At 35.7% G+C, this 22915-nt stretch overlaps 1 protein-coding gene across 7 annotated transcripts in view; it reads left to right on the top strand.

Annotated features, from left to right (window-relative positions):
- AOPEP (aminopeptidase O (putative)) overlaps positions 1 to 22915 on the top strand; it is a 192399-nt gene that overhangs the window by 63694 nt on the left and 105790 nt on the right. For 4 of the 7 annotated variants that reach the window (XR_015748062.1, XM_087957906.1, XM_087957907.1 and 1 more), the window contains exons 6-9: positions 8738 to 8847; positions 13133 to 13235; positions 14097 to 14204; positions 19956 to 19999. Coding sequence is in view for 6 of the 7 variants with exons in the window: in XM_087957906.1 (XP_087814032.1) it covers positions 8738 to 8847; positions 13133 to 13235; positions 14097 to 14204; positions 19956 to 19999 (365 nt within the window). In the remaining variant the exon portion in view is untranslated. The remainder of the gene's footprint in view (positions 1 to 8737; positions 8848 to 13132; positions 13236 to 14096; positions 14205 to 19955; positions 20000 to 22915) is intronic. The other 3 variants (XM_087957909.1, XM_026674524.2, XM_026674533.2) reach the window with 1 other exon arrangement.

Here is a 22915-nt window from a genome sequence, read left to right on the forward strand (position 1 = left end):
TCAATAAATGCAAGATTCCTGATTCTAATGTTGGTAAGAGATAGGGAATGGTATCTATTTGGAAGTATCCTAGCTAATAGCTGTTCTAAATTCCATGTAGTTATATGTTTTGTAACTGTTTTAAGGTCATATTTGTTTAACTTCCACCAGTGGGAAATGTTTTATTTGATACTTCAGTGGGATGGAACCAAGAATTATTTGTGAGATTTTCAAGAGCACTGTAGTTATTTTTTCTTTTATGTCTAACTCGTTGTTAATTTAGTTGTTATGAATTAATTTAATCATGTACATATATCTTTGTGGATGGAAAATAAATAAGGCATGAAACCTGGGTTGTGGGACAAAAAAAACCCTAAAGCTTTAGAATGAATCATCTACATCTTCTGGTTTTCAAGGCTACAATGAATAATAAAAACAATTATACTGTGTATGCTAGATCTTGAATACACAATTAACTTTTTTTCAGTCTTCAAAGAAAAACTATCTCCCTTCAAAGATATTTTTAACAGGCTGTTAATTTTAACATTTATATTGTAGCTCTTATTCTGTGGTTGTACAAGAATTAAAGCACCACAAAATACTTTGGGTTTTTCTAATATCATGATAAAGTCATACAGTCATGAAGCTGCAAGGAGCCATCAAGTACAGTCCACTATCCAATGGAGAAAGCTATATTAAAGCATCTGCTTGAACCCAGCTAAGGAATCACCACTCTGAGTAATACATTTCACTGTCAAACAACTCTTACTATTAGGATCCTTCAGAATCTTCCTTCCTTAAACACATTACTCTATGTACTGCAGTTTGAAAGGATAGAGAACAAATCCTGATCTTCTTCTGAATGAAAGAATGCTATCATATCTCTTTAGGTCTTAACATTCTCTGATTGTTTTATTGCTTTTCACAGGATTTAGTTTTTAATGCCCTGATCCTCATTACTATCCTCTGAACTGTTCCAGTTGTCTGAATCTTTTTCTAGCATTAAACCCAATGTTTGAGTTGGGATGTGATCACTGTAGAATGATTAATCCCTGTGATTTAGAACTGATATTTCTTTTGATGCAGTCTAAATTTTGTGAGCTGTTCTTTCAAGAAGATTATACAGCTAGTTATATTTGATCTGTAAAAAGTTGCCGTCTACTGAATCAGATTGACAGTGGAAGTGATGTCTATAGTGGCCTTGCCACTCAGAGCCTATAGGAGTTATACCTCTATAGAGGGCATTACATAGGGAAAGATTGATCTTCCCTGAATGGCAGTAGATCTCTCACCAATAAAGGAGAATATGTGTAGCTCAGGGTTGAAGTGAGGGGTCTTTGGTGCTCTCTGAGCTTGGTTGTTTTCTTGCAGATGTTTCATTACCAAAACTAGATAACATCCTCAATGCTATGTCTCTTACTTTTCAAAATCAAATTCTTTTACATCTTCATGTAGAGTTGCCAGAAATTGAATCTTTTGGCTTTTCAATCTTTTGGCTTTTCAAACAAAGCACTGTGCCAAATCCTATTATTTTAGGAACCTGTATTTTTTATTTTTATTTTTTGTTACTTAAGGTTTCAGGAGACATAAGAAAGGAGGGATATTATTAGCAGACATTTTTGTCCTTTTCCTTTCCCTGCATGACTTTCGGGTGTGGGAGTTAGCTCTGCATTTCAACAATGCAGTTATATTTTGTTAAGCTTAACTTAACCTCATTTATTTCTACATTTTCTTTCCTTTCTCTTTTCTTTTCAAGTTGAATAACACAGAAGGATGATTTGGGATTTGCAACCAATTGGTTGAGGACTGCAAGAGAGGTTGTGAATTATTCTTTCCATTCCACTTCTAGAAAGTTGTAGAGTTTGCTACATTTTACTGCCTTTACACATCAGTTCTATTAATTCACTTGTAGAGTAATTCATTCCTACATTATCACCTGTAGCAATTGGGATTCAATATCATTGTGGATTTCTCATCATTTGTAATTTCATAAGCAGTGGGGTTCTTCTAATCTATTTTTGCTAAGTAACCAGACTTCTAAACATTCAGCAAGGATTACTCCTACTTCTATCCTGTGTTCATTAAGATGCTTGTACATACCAATTATGCTATGAGCTATACTTGTCAGAAGGGTCACCAATGAAAGACAATCATGATAAATGAGGAATCAGTCTAAATACTGTCAATTAGAGAAGGAAATAACATCTTATTACATCATTCTACCAAGGAAGCAAAACAGACATTTACAACTGAGGCAATATCAAAGTGATAATTGACGTGTGAAGAATCAGTGAACTGAAATGCACTAGAAAGAGACACCTTATATCACAGGAGTGTCAGATATTTTACAGTAGATAAGAAGCTAAGAGACTAAATGAAATAGGCATTACTGTAAACAAAAGAGTGGTGCTTGAATATAAGCCCAAAACTAACACACTGCTCTCCGACTGAATCTAAGGCAAGCCAATCGTATCAGGGTGATCCAAGTCTATATTGGCAAAATCAGGCTCAGACTCTTGATTATTTCCGGATTCCTGAGGTAACATTTGTCTGGAGTGGGCATGTCAGAGTCTTCTGACTTTGTGGAAACAATAACAGCCAGGATGAATGCACCACTCATCCTAGTCTTGCCACTGGTTAACTACAAGTATGATTAAAACTATCTCAGTGCTGAAACCCAACTGAAAAGGGGACAGATAATTTATTTCCTTCATTCCTGGAGCTGCATGTTAACAACCTTCTCTAGAGAGCTAGGTCTTCACATAATGAATCCAAAATATCATAAATTTGAGTCATCTATGCTTCGAGTGAAAACTTTGGATTGATTTCTTGACACCATGAGCCTTTTGTTTGGTGCTTTGCTGTCTATCCATGGTATTTTCAGGAGTCTTCTCCAGCATTAGTGTTCAAAAGTATCAATATTTCTTTGATCCTTTTTCAAAGTCCAACTTTCCTTTCCATAGAGTGCCACAGGAAAAACCATTATCTGCATGATTCGAATATATATATATTCTGGTATACTGGTATTTATAGAGAGATGGCAGCTCCGATCACACACTGCTTGCACTGGCACAAAGCTGAAAGCACCAGCCTGAGGATGGCGAGTGGGACCTCGCCGAAACGTCTCCAAGATACTCTTAATCTTACACGGGAAAAGATCCGAACACACCTAGACCTACATACCTGTACCCGTGAAAGTCTACGAAAACATATATATACATATAGATATATAGATACACACACACACACACATCACACATCATGACGCATGAGTATTTTTTCCAAAGCTTTCATTGCTATCTAGCCAACTGCTAGTCTGAAGCCTATTTCTTGATTGTTCCTTTACTGTTCATAGTTGATCCCAAAAGGCAGAAGCTATCCACCTTCAGTATCTTCATTGCCAGGTTCCTGTACATGTTGTTATTAGTATTGTGCTTTTAAAGCTTAGCCTTATCTTTTCTTTGTACTCTTTGACTTTCATTGTTAGAGCTTTGCAGATTATTTACACTTTCAGCTACCAGAGTAGTGTCTTCAGTATAGCACAAATTATTGATGTTTGTGTCTCCTGGTTCAAAATCCTCTTCCAACCCACGAGTTTCTTTCAATGTATATTCTGCATATTCTGCATTCCCTTGAAAAAACAAGGGATGAGTATGCAGCTTTGTTTCACTCCTTTGCCAACCTTTGATCTTATCAATTAAGCAAATGTCATCTTGTGGCACCTGGCAAACATGTCAAGCCTGCTGGAATTCCTAGCCCTCTGGAATTATCTTCATCCAGAGATTCTACCAAGTCTCCAACCCTTTTATTGTTCATGAAAGAATTGTAGAGTTGGTTGTTTACCCATTCTTGGAGATAGGATGATTCTAGCGCCACCTTTTTGGCTTTTGCTTGTGTATTGATCTTATCTTGATTACTTTTCTATACTGAACTGTTATATCTTCTATGTGTATATGTTTCTGTGTATGTTCTTTGTTTTTCCTAATTGTAAGCTGCCCAAAGCGGTTTGGGAGTTGGATAGCCAAATAATCAATAAACCTAGAGTCACTTCTGTTTTGCCATGTCCTATTCAAGCTACGCTTTCCTAATTAGTGTAGAGGTTTTGCCTTAAGAATTAGAAGAAGTAAAACAGGATTGATCACTGGAAACACAAATAATTTAGCTAAAGCTTAAACATTTTGGACACATAATACAAATACAAGAATCATTGGGTGTGGGAGGAAATCATGATGTTTGGAAAATGTCAGAGGCAATTGAAAACAAGGCTCAGCTTGCAAGAACTCATCTGACAGATAATCCTAGTGATTGTGTCTGACAGGTCTCAAAAATTTAGGAGCAATTAGATTAGGAAAGTTAGGACAAGCAGCCAAATAAAATTTCTTTCATATCCTGCTTGTGAGCTTCCCGAACATGCTTAGATAAAACAAAATATCTAATGGAGACAAGTGACATCTTCAGTGCCAGTGATTGAATAAAAGGCAAAAGCATGCAGAATTCCTAACTACCAAGCCTTTCCTTTGGGCCTATGGAGCATTACATAAGATGAGATTGAGTTTGAGAGAGAAGTGGGTTGCCCAAATTCCCAAACATCAGGATTTCCCCCAGGGGTAGGATTCAAAATTTTTAACAACTGGTTCTGTGGGCATGGCTTAGTTGGTGGGCGTGGCTTGGTGATCATGTGACTGGGTGGACATGGCTTGGTCATGTTACTGGCTGGGCGTGGCCAACTCATCATCACTCATATCGAGGCATGCATCTCCTCACCTGGCCTCTCGTGATTGTGGGGATGCTGCAACAGTCGTAAGTGTTAAAAACGGTCTTAAGTCACTTTTTTCAATGGTCACTCCACACAAGCAAAGTACCAGCAAAGGAAGGGAAAAAAACTCCAAAGCCCTTCCTGAGACAGGAAGTCTACTCCTGCCAAGATTGTAAAAAGGGTTAATGGAGAGGCAGTTTCTGTAAGCAACACCAGAATGTTTCCTTCCTGCCTTTCTTACAGGATTAGACCAGTAATTTCTTCTAACAACCGGTTCTCCGAACTGCTTAGAATGTTAACAACCGGTTCTAGCAAATAGGTGTGAACTGGTAGAATACCACCCCTGATTTCACCCCCCCCCAACAATTCTTGTATTTGTGTTATGAGTCCAAAATCCACCATCACATTCCCTGACTTCAATATTGTTAATTAATTTTGCTTCAAACATTCAAGACCTAATCTCTACTGTAACATGAATTTATCTAGACCAAATAAATGTACTACTTTCACAAATTTCAGATTAATGTATTTCACTTGACTGACTTTTATCACAGCCATTCAAATTAACACCATCAAATTAACTTTTGAAGCTGTCTCTCATCTTGCTAAATCAATTTATCTTTTAGTTATTATATTCACTTTCTGATTTCCCCCCCCCAACCATCTCCAATTTGATTTTGAAGACTGAGTTTTTCTAGTCTTTTATGGAGTTCTCTGCATTTTCTCCCCCTTCTTGATTTATTTATTTAGTTACTATTTATCACATTTTTATTCCACCCATCTCCCTTTCATGATGACTCTGGGCGGCCTACAAAATAAAGAATCAAAGTTCTGCAAAGAAGATATGAAAGATCCAATCTGGGTCAGTCACCAGGACCAGAGGTTTTGTCTTCCAAACTTTCAGACTCACGCTGGAACTCATTTTCAGGGAACTTCTCTCGAACAGAGTGTGTATGCTGTTCTGTGTATGGTATTTATATGGTGCCTATTGTATGTGGCTTTTTAGATACTGATTGAGGTGTGCTAATGGCTGGTTTTTAAGTCGGCAGTCATTTGCTTGTGTTGCCCAGCCCTCGCCTTCTAAGTACTTGATATGCTAGTGGTAAATCAGCACTCCTGTTGACTGATAAGGGGCCTGATTTCCCAGGATTCAATCACTTCCCTGGCTGTTTTTGTGCCTGCTCATCTAACAATCTTAGTAGCTGCAACACTGAATGTCTGTCCTTGTTCATTGCAGTGTGAGGCTACCAGTGAGTTTGGGTCTCTTCGTCTGATGGCTCACTTGTGTTCTTCAATCTGTGGTTAGCTTTCTCCCTATATGATCTCCCCCCACTGTGTTGTGCAGATAGCTTGTGACTAATGATTGTGGTTCTCCTTGAATTGAATTCAGCTATTTGGTTTGCTGGGTATTCGGTTGGTTCTCAACTTTGCACCTACTAAAATTGTTGGACGAGCAGGCACAAAAACAGCCAGGGAAGTGATTGAAGTCTGGGAAACAGACCCCTCGTCAGTCAACAGGAGTGCTGATTTGCCACCAGCGTATCAAGTACTTCAAAGGCCATGGCTGAGCAGCACAAGCAAAGTTAAAATCCAGCCATCAACACACCCCAATCAACATCTAAAAAGCCATGTACAACAGGCACACACAGAACAGCACACACTCTGCTGGACAGAAGTTCCCTTTCAGTGGGCTCCAGGAAAGCTTGGAAGACAAAACCTCTAGTGCCGGTGACTGACCCCGATCCTGCAACATTATACTGTCTGGGACACATATATTCACCTTCATTTGTAAGATAAGAAAGACTATTGCTATTGATTCAGTAGTCACTCTAAAAACTAGCTTGACAACATTATTCTACAGCCACTGTATGATAGAACAAGCATCTCTGTGTAACATATAATGTGCATTAGTGCACATCTTTATACACCAGGGCTTGAAATATTTAATTTCTTCCATTGGTAAATGTTTGAAATGCTTAACAAAGTTTCCAGTTAACTAGATAACAGATTTGTAAAAAAAATATTATTTTACATGGAGCAGCATATTACAGAGTTAATATTTTTTCTGCCTGTCTCATGTTGGAAATGTGTCTTGTCTGAGATTTAAAAAAAAGCCAATATATTTTAGTACAGGTAGTCCTCAACTTATAACCATCTATTTAGTAACCATTCAAAGTTACGACGACACTGAAAAAAGTGACTTGTGATCATTTGTCACAGTTAACCACCATGGCAGCATTCCTGTGGTCACATGATCAAAATTCAGGTGCTTGGCAACTGACTCATATTTATGATGGTTGCAGTGTCCATGGGGGCCACATGACCACCTTTTGAGACCATTTGACAAGCAAAGTCAATGGGGAAGCCAGATTCACTAAATAACTGTTACTTATAATGAGCCTTTGTGGCCCAGTGGTTAGAGTGCAGTACTGCAAGCTACTCCTACTGCAATTTGGCAGATCGAATCCCACCAGGCTCCAGGTTGACTCAGCCTTCCATCCTTCTGAGGTGGGTAAAATGAGGACCCCGATTCTTGGAGGCAATATGCTGACTCTGTAAACCTCTCTGAGAGGGCTGTAAAGCACTATAAAGTGGTATATAAGTCTAAGTGATATTGCTATTGCTACTAACTTAACACCTGCAGTGGTTCAATTAACAATTGTGACAAGAAATGTTGTAAAATGGGGCAACCCTCATTTAACAAATGTCTCGCTTAACAACAGAAATTTTTGGCTCAATTGTGATCATAAGTCGAAGACTACCTGTACATCCACCTAGAAGAATCACCACATATCTGTCTTCTTTTGGGGAGCCTGTCATTAATTGGCCAATAGTATGAAATTAGTTTACTAAAATTTCTTTGACCCAATGGTAGTCCTGCTAAAACCTCTAATTTATATTCTGTACAAGTGCTAAGTTCAATTTTCTTTTGAAGTCTATCTTGAAGTTTTTTTTTTTAAAAAAAAATTTCAGTATCACTTTGCAAAGCCATTTATGACAGGATGTAAATCTGAGACTCAGATGGCCTTCATACTTTCAGAACTGAAAAAGTAGCCATTATTTCTTCGGTCTAGTATACCATGAATAATTTGATGCCTGTAACACCTTGTAGTGATTAATAACTCTCAGTCTGAAATCTCCATCTTGAGATTGACTCTGCAAATTGACTCTGCAAGCTGTCATGACTAGAACACCTGCCTCAATTCCTGAAATTTTGGTGTGCTTCCCCGTTTCCTTCTTTTTTTGGGGGGGAGGGGGCATTTTGCTTGCAAAATCAGAGAACTCTTAGGAGATGGGGGTGCCTTCAAGACGGGTTGACAACTGGCTGGACAGGTGCCTGCAGTTTCCTTGTCAAGATTTCAGAAGTGGTTTGCCCTTACCTTCTTCCTAGGGCTGAGAGAGAGAGTGACCGGCCTACGGTCATCCAGCTGGTTTCATATCTAAGGCAGAACCAGAATTCATCTCTCCCAGTTTTAGTCTGATGTCCTCAACCACTACATCATGTTGATTCACACACATACAAATATACATATACAGACAGACACACATTCATATAATACATTCTGTGAGTTTGAAATTGCTTTGTTTGCTTTTTTCTTTATGCAGAGGTTCTACTCTCTCTTTGCAGCAGCAACTTGCATTTATCTAAAAAGAGAAATCTTCCAGACAGCCTGAAGACATAAGGGATCCCCAGAGCAATATTACTTATGCACAGTATAAACTGTTATTAGAACTAAATATATCCCAAATTAATACTTGGAACAGTTATTTTCACTTCTGCAAAGCCTCTGTTATTCCTCTGTCCTACCATGTTTAAATGTATGGTGCATGTGTACATAATGTGTTTGTGTATACATATATATGCCCAGATACAGATGCAAATTTATACATACATTATATTAACAGTACAACATAACCTTTGTTATGCTTTCCATTCAGAAATTATTGGGAAAAAAAACCAGGAGAAAATTTAACACTGAACAGTATGTTTGTTGTCCCAAGCAGCTGTCAGTCAGTGAAGCAAAAGAGCAACAGGAGCTGAAAACTTTGTTGCGCTGGTACCGTCTTATGGATGAAGTGCAGAATTCAGAAGGGGATCTGCAGATTTTAAGGTATCGTTCAGGCTGCTTACTTTGGCTGTGTCTTCCCCTTCCAGATTGTTTTTCCTCAGAAAGCTAAGCGTGTCTAAATGATCAGATTAAGTCATTGCCTTTTTTTTTTCTCCCAAAGAGGATATTGGAAAATTTGAATGAGCCAAAGTGATGTAAGGATAGTGAAGATAAATTAAAGAAAATAAATCTGGAATGCAGTCCTGTGCAACTCAGTGGGATTAATTTCTGACTATATAAGTTTTGGCTGTAAGGTGCTACTGCAATCATAAAAAGAAACTTAACCGTCTTAAATGTTGATTTCAGAAAAGAATAAAATATTTCCTTTCTCACATTATTTATTTATTTATTTATTTATTTGAACCACAAATTCTGTTTGATCAGAGCTTTCTGTTTTCTGCAAAACCATCACAGAGAATACTGAGAATATTAAAATGTAGAAGACTTATTTATATCCCTATCCCTATCTCTGTTTACATCTACATCTACATCTACATCTGTCTCTATCTATCTATCTATCTATCTATCTATCTATCTATCTATCTATCTATCTATCTATCTATCTATTTTCCTTCAGCCTAAAATTTGTTTCTTAAATGTGAAATTAACTGATTGGTTCTAAAACATACTGACTCTATTATGTACTGTTGAATACAGACTTGAAGCTGGATTTGGCACTACAGTTTACCTGTGCTTACGCTCCAAGTCTTAAAAGTATAAACCCCTTTCTATGAAATTGTTCAGAGGAATGGTTAATTCATGGTTGGCTTTGCTTGTGTTTTATTATTCCATGAAACGACTCCAGCCTTCCAATAGCATGCATAGTTATGCATGGAATTTAGATTGGAGTATACTGCTATTCATGTATTTATGTGTAATGCTTCACAGAAGGTTGCAGTCCAAATCTCTAGTCTAGACAATTGTGTATAGGAAGTCTCTGTTCAGAGCAGGACTTTATTCTGAAACAGTATATCCACTGAAATTCATTCCACATTGGTTTTCAAACTACCCCAGTTTGAAAATTAAACTTTTCATACAAGGGACTGTATGCAGGGAATTCATTATAAACTTCTCCCCATGTTAAAACCTAAGTGGTCTCTTCTGTCCTTCAGATTCAAAGGTGAAAAATCTGGGTTTTTTTCTAGCATCGGGCTGCAGTTACAGAGAGCAGCATGACCATTATGGCCATTTTTCACAGGAGCTTTTTCAAGAGACAACTGAACTTTTTTGTTTTTCTTTGAAGCTGTTTCGCTTCTCATCCAAGAAGCTTCTTCAGCTCAAAATGTCTTCAAAGAAAAACCAGAAAGTCCAGTTGCCTCTTGAAATAAACACCTTTGGGACAACGATGACCTGAATGACTGAGAATCTCCATAGACATTTTTCACATGAGCTTTCCAACATCCCCAAGGTCATGTGATTAAAATTTAGGTACTTGGCAACTGACACATATTTATGACAGTTGCATGTCCTGGACTCGTGTGATCACCATTTGTGAATTCCAACAAGTAAAGTCAAAGAGGAGAACTAGGTTCACTTAACAACAGCATGAGTCATTAACATCAGGGATTCGTTTAACAACTGTGACAAAAAAGGTTATAAAATGGGGCACAACTCACTTAAAAACTGCTTTGAATAGCAATGGAAATTCTGAGCTCAGTTTTGGTCAGAAGTCGAGGACTACCTGTATAGCCGAGAAGATACATTTTGCTCTCGGATCTAAAGGGCTACACAACCCTGATGAAGTCACTTCCAAAGATGAGATGCCAGGGAGCTTCTCAAAACCCATTTTATATAGTTTGCAATGTTAAAAGAGATGTATGTTAATCCTGAGATTCCATTAGCTGATATAACTTCCAAACTTAGAGCCAAGAACTGATATGAGGATTTTAAGAACATTTAAAGGATTAATTTCAACTAAATTGTTACTGCATTGTAGAAGGATGCATGTGTGGATTTAGTTGTACATTCGTTAAGGGTCCAGTTAATATGAGGTAGATTGAAGTCACCAAGAAAGATAAAAGCGTGTGGGCAGGATGCTGCCCATGTAAGTAGTATATTTAGCTTGTTTGCATGTTCGATGTCATAATCAGGGGCTCTGTAACATAGTAAGAACCGAAATGTGATATTTAAGGACAGTTCACAGATGATGGTCTCAGGGATAGCAAGCTCCTGGGTAACTTGGATGTTTTTAGATGTGGGGACTTTTTATAGAAGATAGCAACACCACCTCCACTATAGATTTCACGATCTGATCGGTAAACATGATAGCCTCTTACTGTGGTAATGGAGTCAGGGAGAGATGCGTTGAGACATGTTTCACAGACAAATATAATGTCGAATTTAGCCGTATTTAGTAAGAGGAGAAATTCAGGTATTTTATTTACAAGGCTTCTTGCATTGAGTAGCTTGCATTTAAGGCCAGTTGTGGTTGGAATAGAGGTAGTTAGGGGCGTGCATGCCTAGTTTTGAGTGATTTTGAGTGGTTTGCCATTTGATAATAGATGTGGATAGAAGAGGCTGCCTTATCATTAGCCTCCATGCAGTTGTTGATTGACAGGGGGCCTTGTGGTGGCTGCTTTTGTTACAATGTATACATGTTTGTGTGTGTGTGTGTGTGTGTGTGTGTGTGTGTGTGTGTGGATTGTTGTGATAGAGGCCTAACTCTAGAAGATGGGCAGCCAGTTGCTTCAGTTCACATTTCTGAACGGAGTTGGACCTTGTAGATTTTATGTACCCTTTCAGTTCAATTACATTTTAATTTGTTATTAAAGAATTTTTAAAACCACGCTTTAGCTACTTTGAGAAATAGGATGAAGCATACCTGCCATTTACTGCAGCTTTTTAAATAAGTTCAATTTTATTAGCATTTTTCAACTATTAAAACTTGTGATATATTGCCATATAAATGTCAAAGATGTAACATAAAACCAACATTCTGCTGCTATTTATGCTGGAAACTGTACAGAAAGAAGAATTAAAGTAGATAAAGGAATTGGAGCAACTCCCAGGATCAAAAGACAATGAGATAAGCTAAAATAATTTGGTGTAATTTATTGGCCAATAAATATAACCCCCCAAAATAATGGATTGTTGCTAGCTTTTTGTTTGCAAAACAGCAAGTGATGTATTTGCCAGAAGGTTGCAAAAGGTGATGCCATGAATTTGAGACACTACAACTGTCATAAATACATGCCATTTGCCAAGTGTCTGAATTTTGATCACCTGACCATGGGGATACCTAACAGTCATTTGAAAAATGGTCATAAGTTATTTTCTCAGTGCCATTGTAACGTTGGTCACTAAACAAATGGTTATAAGTTGAGGACTACCTGTATAGAAACCAGCTTTCCAGAGAACTTATATAAATGCTTCACTATAGCACATTGTCATTTGAACTGTAGCGGAACAAGGTCTCTGTGTTTAAATTGTTCTAAACAGAATAATTTAATGATACAGCTAGTATAAAAATTATGTAAATGAATGCATTTCTGGCAGAGCTATAGGGAGTGACTATTAATTGATGAAGAATCTTATCAATCAGAACTGGTAGAGGATATTGCAGACCTCCTGAATGAAAATTTGGAGACCAAAACCTAGTATGTCATTGTTTTTTAAGGAAGAAATTAAAAAATAGAAAAAAAATGAGGGAAAACCTGGCACATTTTAAACATGGTAGACCAGTGGTCTTCAAACTTGGCAACTTTAAGACTTGTGGACTTCAACTCCCAGAATTCTAGGAGTTGAAGTCCACAAGTCTTAAAGTTGCCAAGTTTGGGGATCCCTGTGGTAGACATAGATGAAATAAGATGTTTTTATTTGATACGTACAGCCTTGTGAGCTGCTAAAATGAAGTTTGGATAAAAGCAATCAAAATGTGTAGCTGGATTTTTTTTTGTCTCATGTAGAATGTTTCCATCTCTCCTCATTTCCCTTTGCTATGATGTGATGATCCTGTCTGTATAACATATCTTAGCAGAATGCCATGCAACATGATATAATGTCTGGGAGAAGAGTTAAGTAGCTTCACACCAGCTTAACTTGGGCAATCGGTTCAGTGTCAGCTGTTTATTTAGCCATGCATACAATATAACAGTAGAAAATTGTATCATTGCGCAACTTTTCCACAAAGCAAGTTTAATTGAACAGAAGTTTCAGAACCGAGTCCGTGAATCAAATATTATGCTGTTCCTGTTTTTAATCAGGTACTTTGATAATGAAATTTTATGAAATACTAAATATATTTTTGTTACTTTGTCTAAAATGATACTGCTGTTTTATACCCTTTTAGGCCAAACAAAGAGAAGACGGGCAAAGTAGTTGAATTTGGTTCTTCTGTAGTCAAACATGGCCTCAATGCTGAAAAAATCTTCATGCAGGTTCATTACCTAAAGGTCAGAATGCTTAATGCTCTTGTTGAAACCAGATGTTTATGCACAGAAATTTAACCTGCTGATATTACATTTTCAAAGCCCAAAATATCTAATATGAACCTGTTCAAATTTTGTGATTTGGCAGAGTGCATTCAGAAATGCAGGTGTATATATCTGCACCATATACCTTCAGAATTTTTCTAAAGCTTAGAGAGTGGGATGGACTCATACTTCCATGCAAAAAAACCATTCCATTCAATACATAATGCAATCCTGCAATTTCCTGTACAGTGATCCTTGGAAACAACCAAGAAGATTGGCTGCTCAGAAAACAAGAGTTCTAGAAAACGTTTCTGTGGACTCTGTGAATCATAGAAGGAGGCTAGCAGCATGTGTTACTTGGACCTGGGGTTACATTTTGATGTCATCAAAATTTGGCAACTGACATTCATTTATGACAATTGCAGCATCCCAGGATCATGTGATTGCAATTTATGACCTTCCTGGCTGGCAAAGTCAATAGGGAAGCCAGATTGACTTAACAACCATCTTGTTTAGCAATAGAAATCTGGTCCCAATTATGATCATAAGCCGAGGACTACCTGCATAATTATCTAACTGCTCTTGATAAGAATAGTGTAGAAATATTTCACTGATTATTTTTGTTAACCAGTTATCAATAAACAGCCTAAAACCCCAAACAATAAATAAAATAAAGAAATCAGAAATGATAGAGTGTAAGTTTCCATTGCCATTATTTATTGGCCAGATCCAGATAAATACCATACAAGATCATGACTGTATGCTGATATTTTGTTAGTCATTTTGCTAAGTTCAGAGCAGATCTGAAACAGAGAACTGTCCTGTCTTGATTTCTTCCAGGGTTACTTCTTGCTTCGGACTTTCACAGAAAAAATTGGAGAAGCTGCATATTTTGCTTTTTTAAGAAAATATGTGCAAGCATTCCATGGACAACTAATACTCTCTCAGGTATATTTCTGCACTTTTTTTGGTGAAGGCCAAGAATATCAGAAAACTAAATAGTATGTATGTGATCTTCTGAGGTAGCATTATGCAAAGAGAGCAGGGTGAGCAGCATGAGACTTCAGTTTATAAAAATATTAAAATAATATGACAAAATTTGGAAAGGTCTTATTACAATATCTAACTCGGGTGTCAAACTCGATTTCATTGAGGGCCACATGAGGGATTTGTTTGACCTCCGGGGCCCGGGGTGGGCATGGCCAATTCAACTTCACTCGTGTTGGGGGCACCGGTGGGGGCCCGAGCGCTCTGCAAGTGAAAATGGGTTCCCGAGTTCCGCTATTGGCTGCGATGGCCTCCTGCAACCCTCTGCCAGTGAAAATGGAACTTGGGACGGTCACGGGCAGCTCTTCTGAGCTCCATTTTTGCTGGCAGAGGCACCACAGACTGGTCCTTCGCTGTTTCCAGGGCAGCCCCGTGGGCCAGATCTGGTCCCTGGGCCTTGAGTTTTACACCCCTGATCTAACTAACCTCTCATGCCATTCATGGAAATGGACTAAGGTAAAAAATTTGGAATTTCAGTTTCTATCTCCCATATTCTTGCTCTTCTATATATTATGATACTGAAGTAGAATGGTAATGGGGATGCTAAAATACAGGTCCAAACTGGGCAAGACTAAATGGGAAATTGCGAAAACATTTTTTAAAAGATACAATCATTGAAATTAGGATTTAATAGTCAACCAGAAATATAAGCCAAGAGTATTTTCAAAAAAGTATTTTCTTTAATTTGATGTTTGGAAATAGGACATAATAGAATGACCTTTTGATGTGTGTGTTTGAACCTTTCTTATATAATTAATAATATAGCTTAAAATTATGGCTAGTCAAACTAATAACTATTTTTGATAGTATTGTGTACATGTAGAAATGGAGCTACCAAATGAAAGGATTGTAACTACTTGTCAAAAGTAGTATGTAGGCCAAGCCAAATCCAAAAATGTTAGAGAAAGAAATTCTGGCATTCTGACAAATCAGCCACAATAGACACATATATATATACAAACAGTCCTCACTTACTGACATCTAATTGGGACCAACAATTAGTGCCACAGTCATTAAGTGAAAAATCATGTAACCATTCCAGAATTGCAATGTCACTTCCACTTCGTTGTTAAATGGATCAGTGGGATCATTAAATGAGATTTCACATAACTGCAAACTGCTTTCTACATTAATTGTGCTTGTTGGAAGCCAGTAAACTCAGAAATGGCGATTACCAGACCATAAGGTGCTCCAATGGCTATAAATGTAAGGATTAATTGCAGAGGCTGTTTTCTTTTACACTATCACGTGATTTTGAGAAGTTGCTAAACAAGGCAGTCAATAAGTGAGACTATCTGTAAACCACATTTTGTGCACCATTTAAAAAAGACAATAAAAAATTAGGGAGGAAAACCAACAGATTACAACACATAGCTCCAGCATCCTAGACTTAGTGATCACAGGGATCAGTGCCTGACAGACAATCAGACAGAAAACAATGCCCTAATCAAGGAACCACCAAGGAGGAATCTACACCCCCACCAAAGCTGGTAGGACAAGCAATTGTGTACTTATGACCACAGTTAAGACCCAAATTTTTGTAGTTAAGCAAGGCAGTTATTAAGTGAGTTTTGCCCCATTTTATGACCTTTCTTGCCACAGTTGTTAAATGAATCACTGCAATTATTAAGTTAATAACATATTGTTAAGTGACACTGGCTTCCCCATTGACTTTGTAAGTATAAAAAATGGTCATAATCACTTTTTGCAGTATCGTTATATCTTCAAATAGTCACTAAATGAATGGTTGTAAGTCAAAGGACTACATCTATGAACAGGAAGCAAATACCATGCTTATTAGCAGTGATGATATTACCTGGTTGGGTAATGAAATGTCCGCAAGCAAACACCCAATCTCAGAGAGCACCAAGACTTCTGCTATATGCAGTTATTCTGTCCTTCCACTTGTTACTAGATTTTTTTCTAGTAGGCAAGTGAGATTTCTCCCTAGAGAAAAGAATTGGAGACCTAAAAATCAAGGTTTACATTATCACTCAAAACTTATAATGATTGCAAAATAAAAATCTTCTCTGGAATCATTCAACAATTTTTCTGAACATGGCTTGCTCAACATTACAATGACAATAGTGCTCTGTTTATTTTATGCCTCAGCCATAAATATATTTTCTTAACAGTAAATCTTGGACAGTTAAATGTGTTTATATGTTGCCAAATAAGATTCAATTGCAAATGAGAAAAGTGTAGTACCGCAATCTAACTATACACTAGCTAACACCATGCATTATTTCTTTATGTGAACAGTATTGAAGAGGTAAGAGATTTCAATTTGTTTCACTTAGCTCTGCTAGCCTGATATTAAATCAATTTGGTTAGCAAATTACATAAATATTGCAAAACATTGGAGGATCTCAGCTCATAAGGCTATTAGTCATTGTAGTAAGATCATGTTACAATGGAGATGCTAATCTGCTGGTCATTTTCTTTTTGCTTAGCAGCCTGCTGTGAAATCTGGTTTATAAATTCCCCAGCTGCTCTCTTACCATATGAAACATTTCATTGTTATCCTAGAGGCAAATGTTTACAAATTAGATTTTAAAGCTAATATCAAATAATTTTTTTAGTTATTTAGATGTGGTAAGAATATTTTCTTACTCAAGCGTCTGCGATTCAGCATTCTCCTTACTAGGAAATTGGGCTTGTGGCATACGGTTTTGGAGTCCCAGATCCCACATGTTCATGTCACAACAAACAATGGAACAAAATCTCGTAAGAGTGAGGAAAACAACATTTCCCTATCTTTCATCCTAACACTCATCTAATTGTACTCCAAAAGGTTGCAAGTTAAGCTTTGATTCATGGTGTTTTCAGACAATATGTTTACAGAGGCGTAGATTTTTGTGCACATGCAATGGATCTGTCTCTGTGCTAGAGTGACTGCAATTTTTTCATTCATCTTGATATATGTTCTGTTGTAAGGGGAGATCAGGAGCAGGTAACCATTTTATGGCCCCCGGCAGCCCTTTTAATAATACTATTTTTGGCAGCTAGGTACTGCAAAGGGTGGGGCAGTTACATCATACAAATGGACAAGTTTGTTTTCGTTTTATTTTTTAGCTAAAGTGCACTATGACTATACAAATAAGTTGGTAGGAATCCGTGTCAGGATTTTCAGTGACTTGATGATTAGATTTGAATTCATTCCTTCTTTGCACTACAGAGCAGCAAGAATTATCTGAAATCTTCAGCAAGTCACAGGGTTCATATCGAAATAGGAGTATGATTTTTAAACAAATATGAATAAATAAAAGTATTGCAATGTTTTAGTGTTTAAAAAAATCAGGTTGAATTCCTACCAGTTAAGATCACGAAGACGACAGTATAATAACTAAAGAATAAATAATTCTCACATTCTGAATACTAGTCTTGTTTCTAGCAGCATTTGTAGTATTTTTCCTAGATTTGAGCCACAGGTGCAAGGAAATGACTTCACATGTGAAGCATTAATCAGTTTGCTTTTCTCCACTTCATTTTGACTTCAAGCTCAGTTATATTTTTAATAGTAGTTTTGTTTATTTTAGCTGAGTAGAAAGTAAGTCTGGAACTTTAGGAAGGGATTTTTTTTTGTTTAAAAATGAGTTCATTCTGGTTTCTTCTAGAGAATTCACTGAATAATATTTTTTTGATGAAATTTGTGTTATAGATGGAGTGCTGGTAAGTTTAAATAAATAGAAATGAATTTGAAGTGCTGATTCCACTTGTGTAATTAAGGCTGATGTTTAATTTGGTGATGAAAAATGGATACCTTTGCTGAGTTTAATCTGTTTATTATAACATCTGGTCAAATAAAGAAATAAATGTAACATTGAGCTGCTAAATTTGTATATTAGCTAATTCATACCTAATGTCATTGGTACGTGTTTAAAATACATGTTTTATCATGTTTTAAAATCTGGTTTTTGTGCTCTTATAAAGTACTTTTCTAGTAGCATGGAGTTTTTATAATGATGTTTCAGAAGACATATTTATAAGCCTGAAAACATATGAGGATTCTGAAACTAGCCACATACTTTATATATATCCATATCCACATCCCTTGGATTTTTAAAATATGTTTTTCAATAATTAAAACACCTATCAGGAAAAAAATTACTCTATGATATAATTGCATTTGTATTTCATTTTAAATTATATGGTTAGTTTGGAGAGCCTTTGATTATATTCCAGTTTTTAGTTTCTCCAACAGTCTGTCAAAAAAATAAATAACACTGTGTATACTACTAGTGTATCTTGGGCATTAAAATGTGAATTAAGAATTAATGTAATTGTGTAATTGTGTTGATTGATTTTACAGACATAAAACATTTACATTATTTATATCTATTTATTTACAGTCAGCAGTACTTGATTGATTTACTTCAAAATGGATTAACACATTTAAAACTAATTATAATACAGTTGAATAATAATCCGGTTGAATAATAATTGGAAAATGTTGTACTACTGTCTAAAATATTGTGACATCTTTACATAGCCAAAAGTACAGTTAGGCTACAGATACAAAGAACTATGCAGACAGAAGCATGCTTTTCTTAATAATAAAAATAATCAGGGGAGCTCTAACCCAGTCTTTTGGGGTATCTGCATCTCTGTATTTTGTATTACGAAAGTGAAAAAGATGCCATTTGTAACCCGGTTACACAACTTAAATATCTCAATGGGCAGCTTATTTTCTTTTGTTAAAATATTAACTCTTCAACTTCTAAAATATAGCTTACATAATATAATGGCATCTTCCATTTTCTTGTGTTATCCTGTGGAATGTAGTTCTGCAAGGTTTTTTTTAACTTCTGTAGGATACTCCACTCTTTCTACCCCTTTTCTCATGTCTTCCCTTTTTCAATAGTCATTCGGCATTCCCTTGATCTGAGCATTTGTACACCTCATAATGGGATATGTTTTTGTCTCTTCATATACACATATAATATTTTTGTTCATGTTTCTGCATTTGTTGGGTTTATCCTGGACCTATGGTTATTGTCTTTGAATGATATTGAAATTACCAGATAAGTTGTACGCAAGTTTACACCTAAAGATCACAAACAGGAGATTAAATGTCACATATAAAAATATAACTACAACTTTAATTTATATATAAACAGAGAAACATGGTTTATCTAACCATACATATACCATTTCCACAACCCAACTGGAAAATAAGCCCTAGCATGATTTTTCAGGATGATCAAAATATAAGCTCTACCTCAAAAATAAGCCCCTGTTAAGACTGTCAGCCAAATGAAGGCATTTAGTCCCCGTTTACACTGAAAATAAGACCTAACTGGAAAATAAGACCTAATGCATCTTTTGGAGCAAAAATTAATATAAGGCCCAGTCTTATTTTCAGGGAAACATGGGTAGTTATATTTACATTCAATCTTCTCTTTTATTGCCATTCAGTGCATTGTAGTATTTGTGATTATGTTAAATTGATTATGATAATGTATGGAAATATATTGTACTGCCTTGTATTTGAGGAAGATACACTTGACATTTCTTATATCTGCTTTTTTATATGTGGCTTAGAATTTCATAAGCACCTTTTATGAATGCTCAATGTCAAATGAATAGTTATAAAATGTGGCTATGCGTGCTTGTTTTTAACAATAACAGTATTTTGTTATTTTTATCCAGGAATTTCTTCATTTATTATTAGAAGATTTCCCCCAATTAAAAGGGTAAGTCTAAACATCATGATTCAGATTTTTTTATTTATGAAAACCTTGTGTGTAAATTTTCCAGGAATGTATTAAAGTTGCATCTCTGCAGCGAATATCTTAAGATTATCTTATATGCCAAAAACACTTATGAAAGTAGTACCATAGTTATGAATGATGTTGAATTGGAGTGTTTCATAGCTATCTGTTTAAATTATAAGGTGGTATATCTTTTATTATAAGAGAATTAAAATATGGGGAAAGGAAAATCATAGAAAGGAGCTCCAGGTCCCATCATGGGATCAGAGTTTAGGTTTTTAAATTCCAAAACAGTTCTAAATTCAATTGAAACAAATGATCTCACTCGCATACACAAGTAGATTGTGTTTGTGATCAGCCCTATCTTTTCATTTCCAAAAAATTAAAAAGGGAAAGAGTGTCCCAAGTTCCAGTAAGAAAAAAAAATGTGAAAGCCCATGCATTACCAAAAAAAACAAAAAAACACCTTTGTCAAAAGTGTTCTACTTACCTGGTAAAACATTTTGGTTGAAGGACATTAATATTCTTGACAAAAGAATTTCCTGGAACCAATTGGGCTTCCACATATATTTTTTTTCCTAACTAGCACTTGGGATAGTTCCCAATTCTTTTTTGGCCTTGCTTTGTTTTCAGTGTCTGCCCTCTGATTTTTCTGTCTTTAGTTGCAAAGCTTTGTCATTTACTTTGTATTAAAAGAACATTTTTATGGCTTGGTTTTTGTATAGTAAATTATGCATTGTGCTCAGTTATGGTATCAATTTTATTTTCACTAATGATGTGCTTGAACAGTATTGTGGAAGTTTTTAATGGATTTGTCTTTCTTGTTAAAAAAAGGTATTTCTGTTTTTCTTGGTGAAATTAATTTGTTTCAGTCAGTTGTATTTTGGATCTCTGTATAAACTTAACTCTTTTTCCCTTCTAAATTTATCAATTAAGATTTTACTAAAACTAGGAAGCTATTGGCTGTTTTAAGAATATGCCAAGAATATTTTAATTTCCAGTAAAAGTAGTTGAAATTATATTTATTTTCCCTTCAGAAAGAAAGGCAAGATTTCAGTTCTATTTATTTTATGGCCAGACATATAGTATGCTGCCAGAATTATGAATAATGAGAAGATAAAGTGTGGTGCCAAAAATAATAGATCTTATTCATATAAAGTATGCTCTCATCTACACTTATATGTTTGGCAATTATGTTTTTTCCACTAATTACAATATAAGTTTTAATTCTTAACACAAAGTTAAGAAAAGAGTTGAGCTTTATACTTGTAAAATTAAATGTGTTAATTTGGATTTAATTATATATAATATTTCTTTGACCTGAAAGAAGTTTAGACCTTGTTCTATTACTTCTCCCCATCATAAAAATACTTGTTTTTATCACACAAGAGTTTTCTTTTGAAATGAAATGATAATTTAGAAGCACTTTAGGTTATGATGGAGGTGTCTCTTGATTAAATGAAATACAAAATGCTTCTTATGTAAGCATAAGCAACATTTTTGGGATTCAACTAACATATGTATTCACTTGCTTTAATATTATAGCTTTGAAATATGTTTTTCTTCATGCCAGCCATTCCCAGTTTCTTATTTTAAGCAGTCATTTGTGACCATTTTGAAATACTTCACAGTACAGATATGAACTTTTGCCAAACTTTTTTTTATCAAAATACGTAGTTTAGCATTGTGTTTCCCAGTAATAGCTTTCTATTTTGTAATGTAACGTCTAGTCCACAATAATACTTTTACATCGTGAGAACCTTTAACGTGGAAGCACATTAAATAATTTTTATGTCTCCATTTGACATGAAGTACTCTAATATTGGTTTACATATTAAAGGGATATCTAGAGTTTGCAATTGTTATATAATAAATATGTTTCTATTATTCCTAAATAATAGAATATTATTGGAGTTAACATCACACTTGGTTTTTTCAAATAAAAATAATTAAAGGAAGAAACAAATTAAACTCCTGTTGTCCCTAACCCGACTGATTCTTGGAACTGATAAAGGGATTGGCTTCTATTTGTTATGCAGATAAATATAAACCTTCAGGACATAATAATATAGGGTTAAAAGAGTCTAAAAATAATCACATGAAAACCATCCAGTCTAAAGCTGAAGTAATGGAGATCTGAGACGATGTGGTCTGGTTAATTTTTAAGTGGCCATTTGTCCGATCTTTCTGAGAGTTAATATGCCTGACCCTTAAGTAAATAGTCAAAAGCTGCCCAGCTGGACACAAGGAGGCTGTAAAAAGTTACAATCTGGGGAACAGAGAAAGGGGGATTGGTAACGTTTAGAGAATGTCAGCCCCTATTTAAATTACTGAGAAAATTTGGATTCTTCATCTAATCCAAATGAAACGTTGCTTTAAGGAAGTTGTACAATACCAGAAAGAACCATTTCATTTGAATGGAAAATTCCAAGGCAGACTAATTCTCCAATTTAATCAGAGCAGACTTGGAAAAGTGAATGTAACTGAAGATCACCCAAATGGATGAGACAATAAGAAATGGCAACCAAAATGAATAAAGCTGCCTGAAACGTGATGAAAAATAAATCAAATACACAACAGATAATATTAGTTGCTCAACTTTCTATTGGATTTAAAAACATTTTTTTTCTATACAATTTGTACAGGGAATTAGCTTTGGGGGGGAGGGGGTTAAAAGGTGCCATACACCTTTTAAGCAGCACAATTTTTTATGGCATGAGATAGCATTTGATTCAACTCACATCTGCTCATAATAAACACTGTCGGACTTGAGCCTAAATTTCTAAAATGCCATTGTTTTGATCCTGATTTTAAAAGACAGTTTTCAAGTTACGTGCCTGTGGTGTACAATAGCCCTAAAAATTGATATACTGTGAAACTAGCTCAGAGGGAGCTAGT

The sequence above is a fragment of the Notechis scutatus genome, chromosome 2 (genome assembly GCF_049901735.1).
Source record: "Notechis scutatus isolate UNSWTSFEM ecotype Mainland chromosome 2, rNotScu1.2, whole genome shotgun sequence".
Lineage (NCBI taxonomy): Eukaryota > Metazoa > Chordata > Lepidosauria > Squamata > Elapidae > Notechis > Notechis scutatus.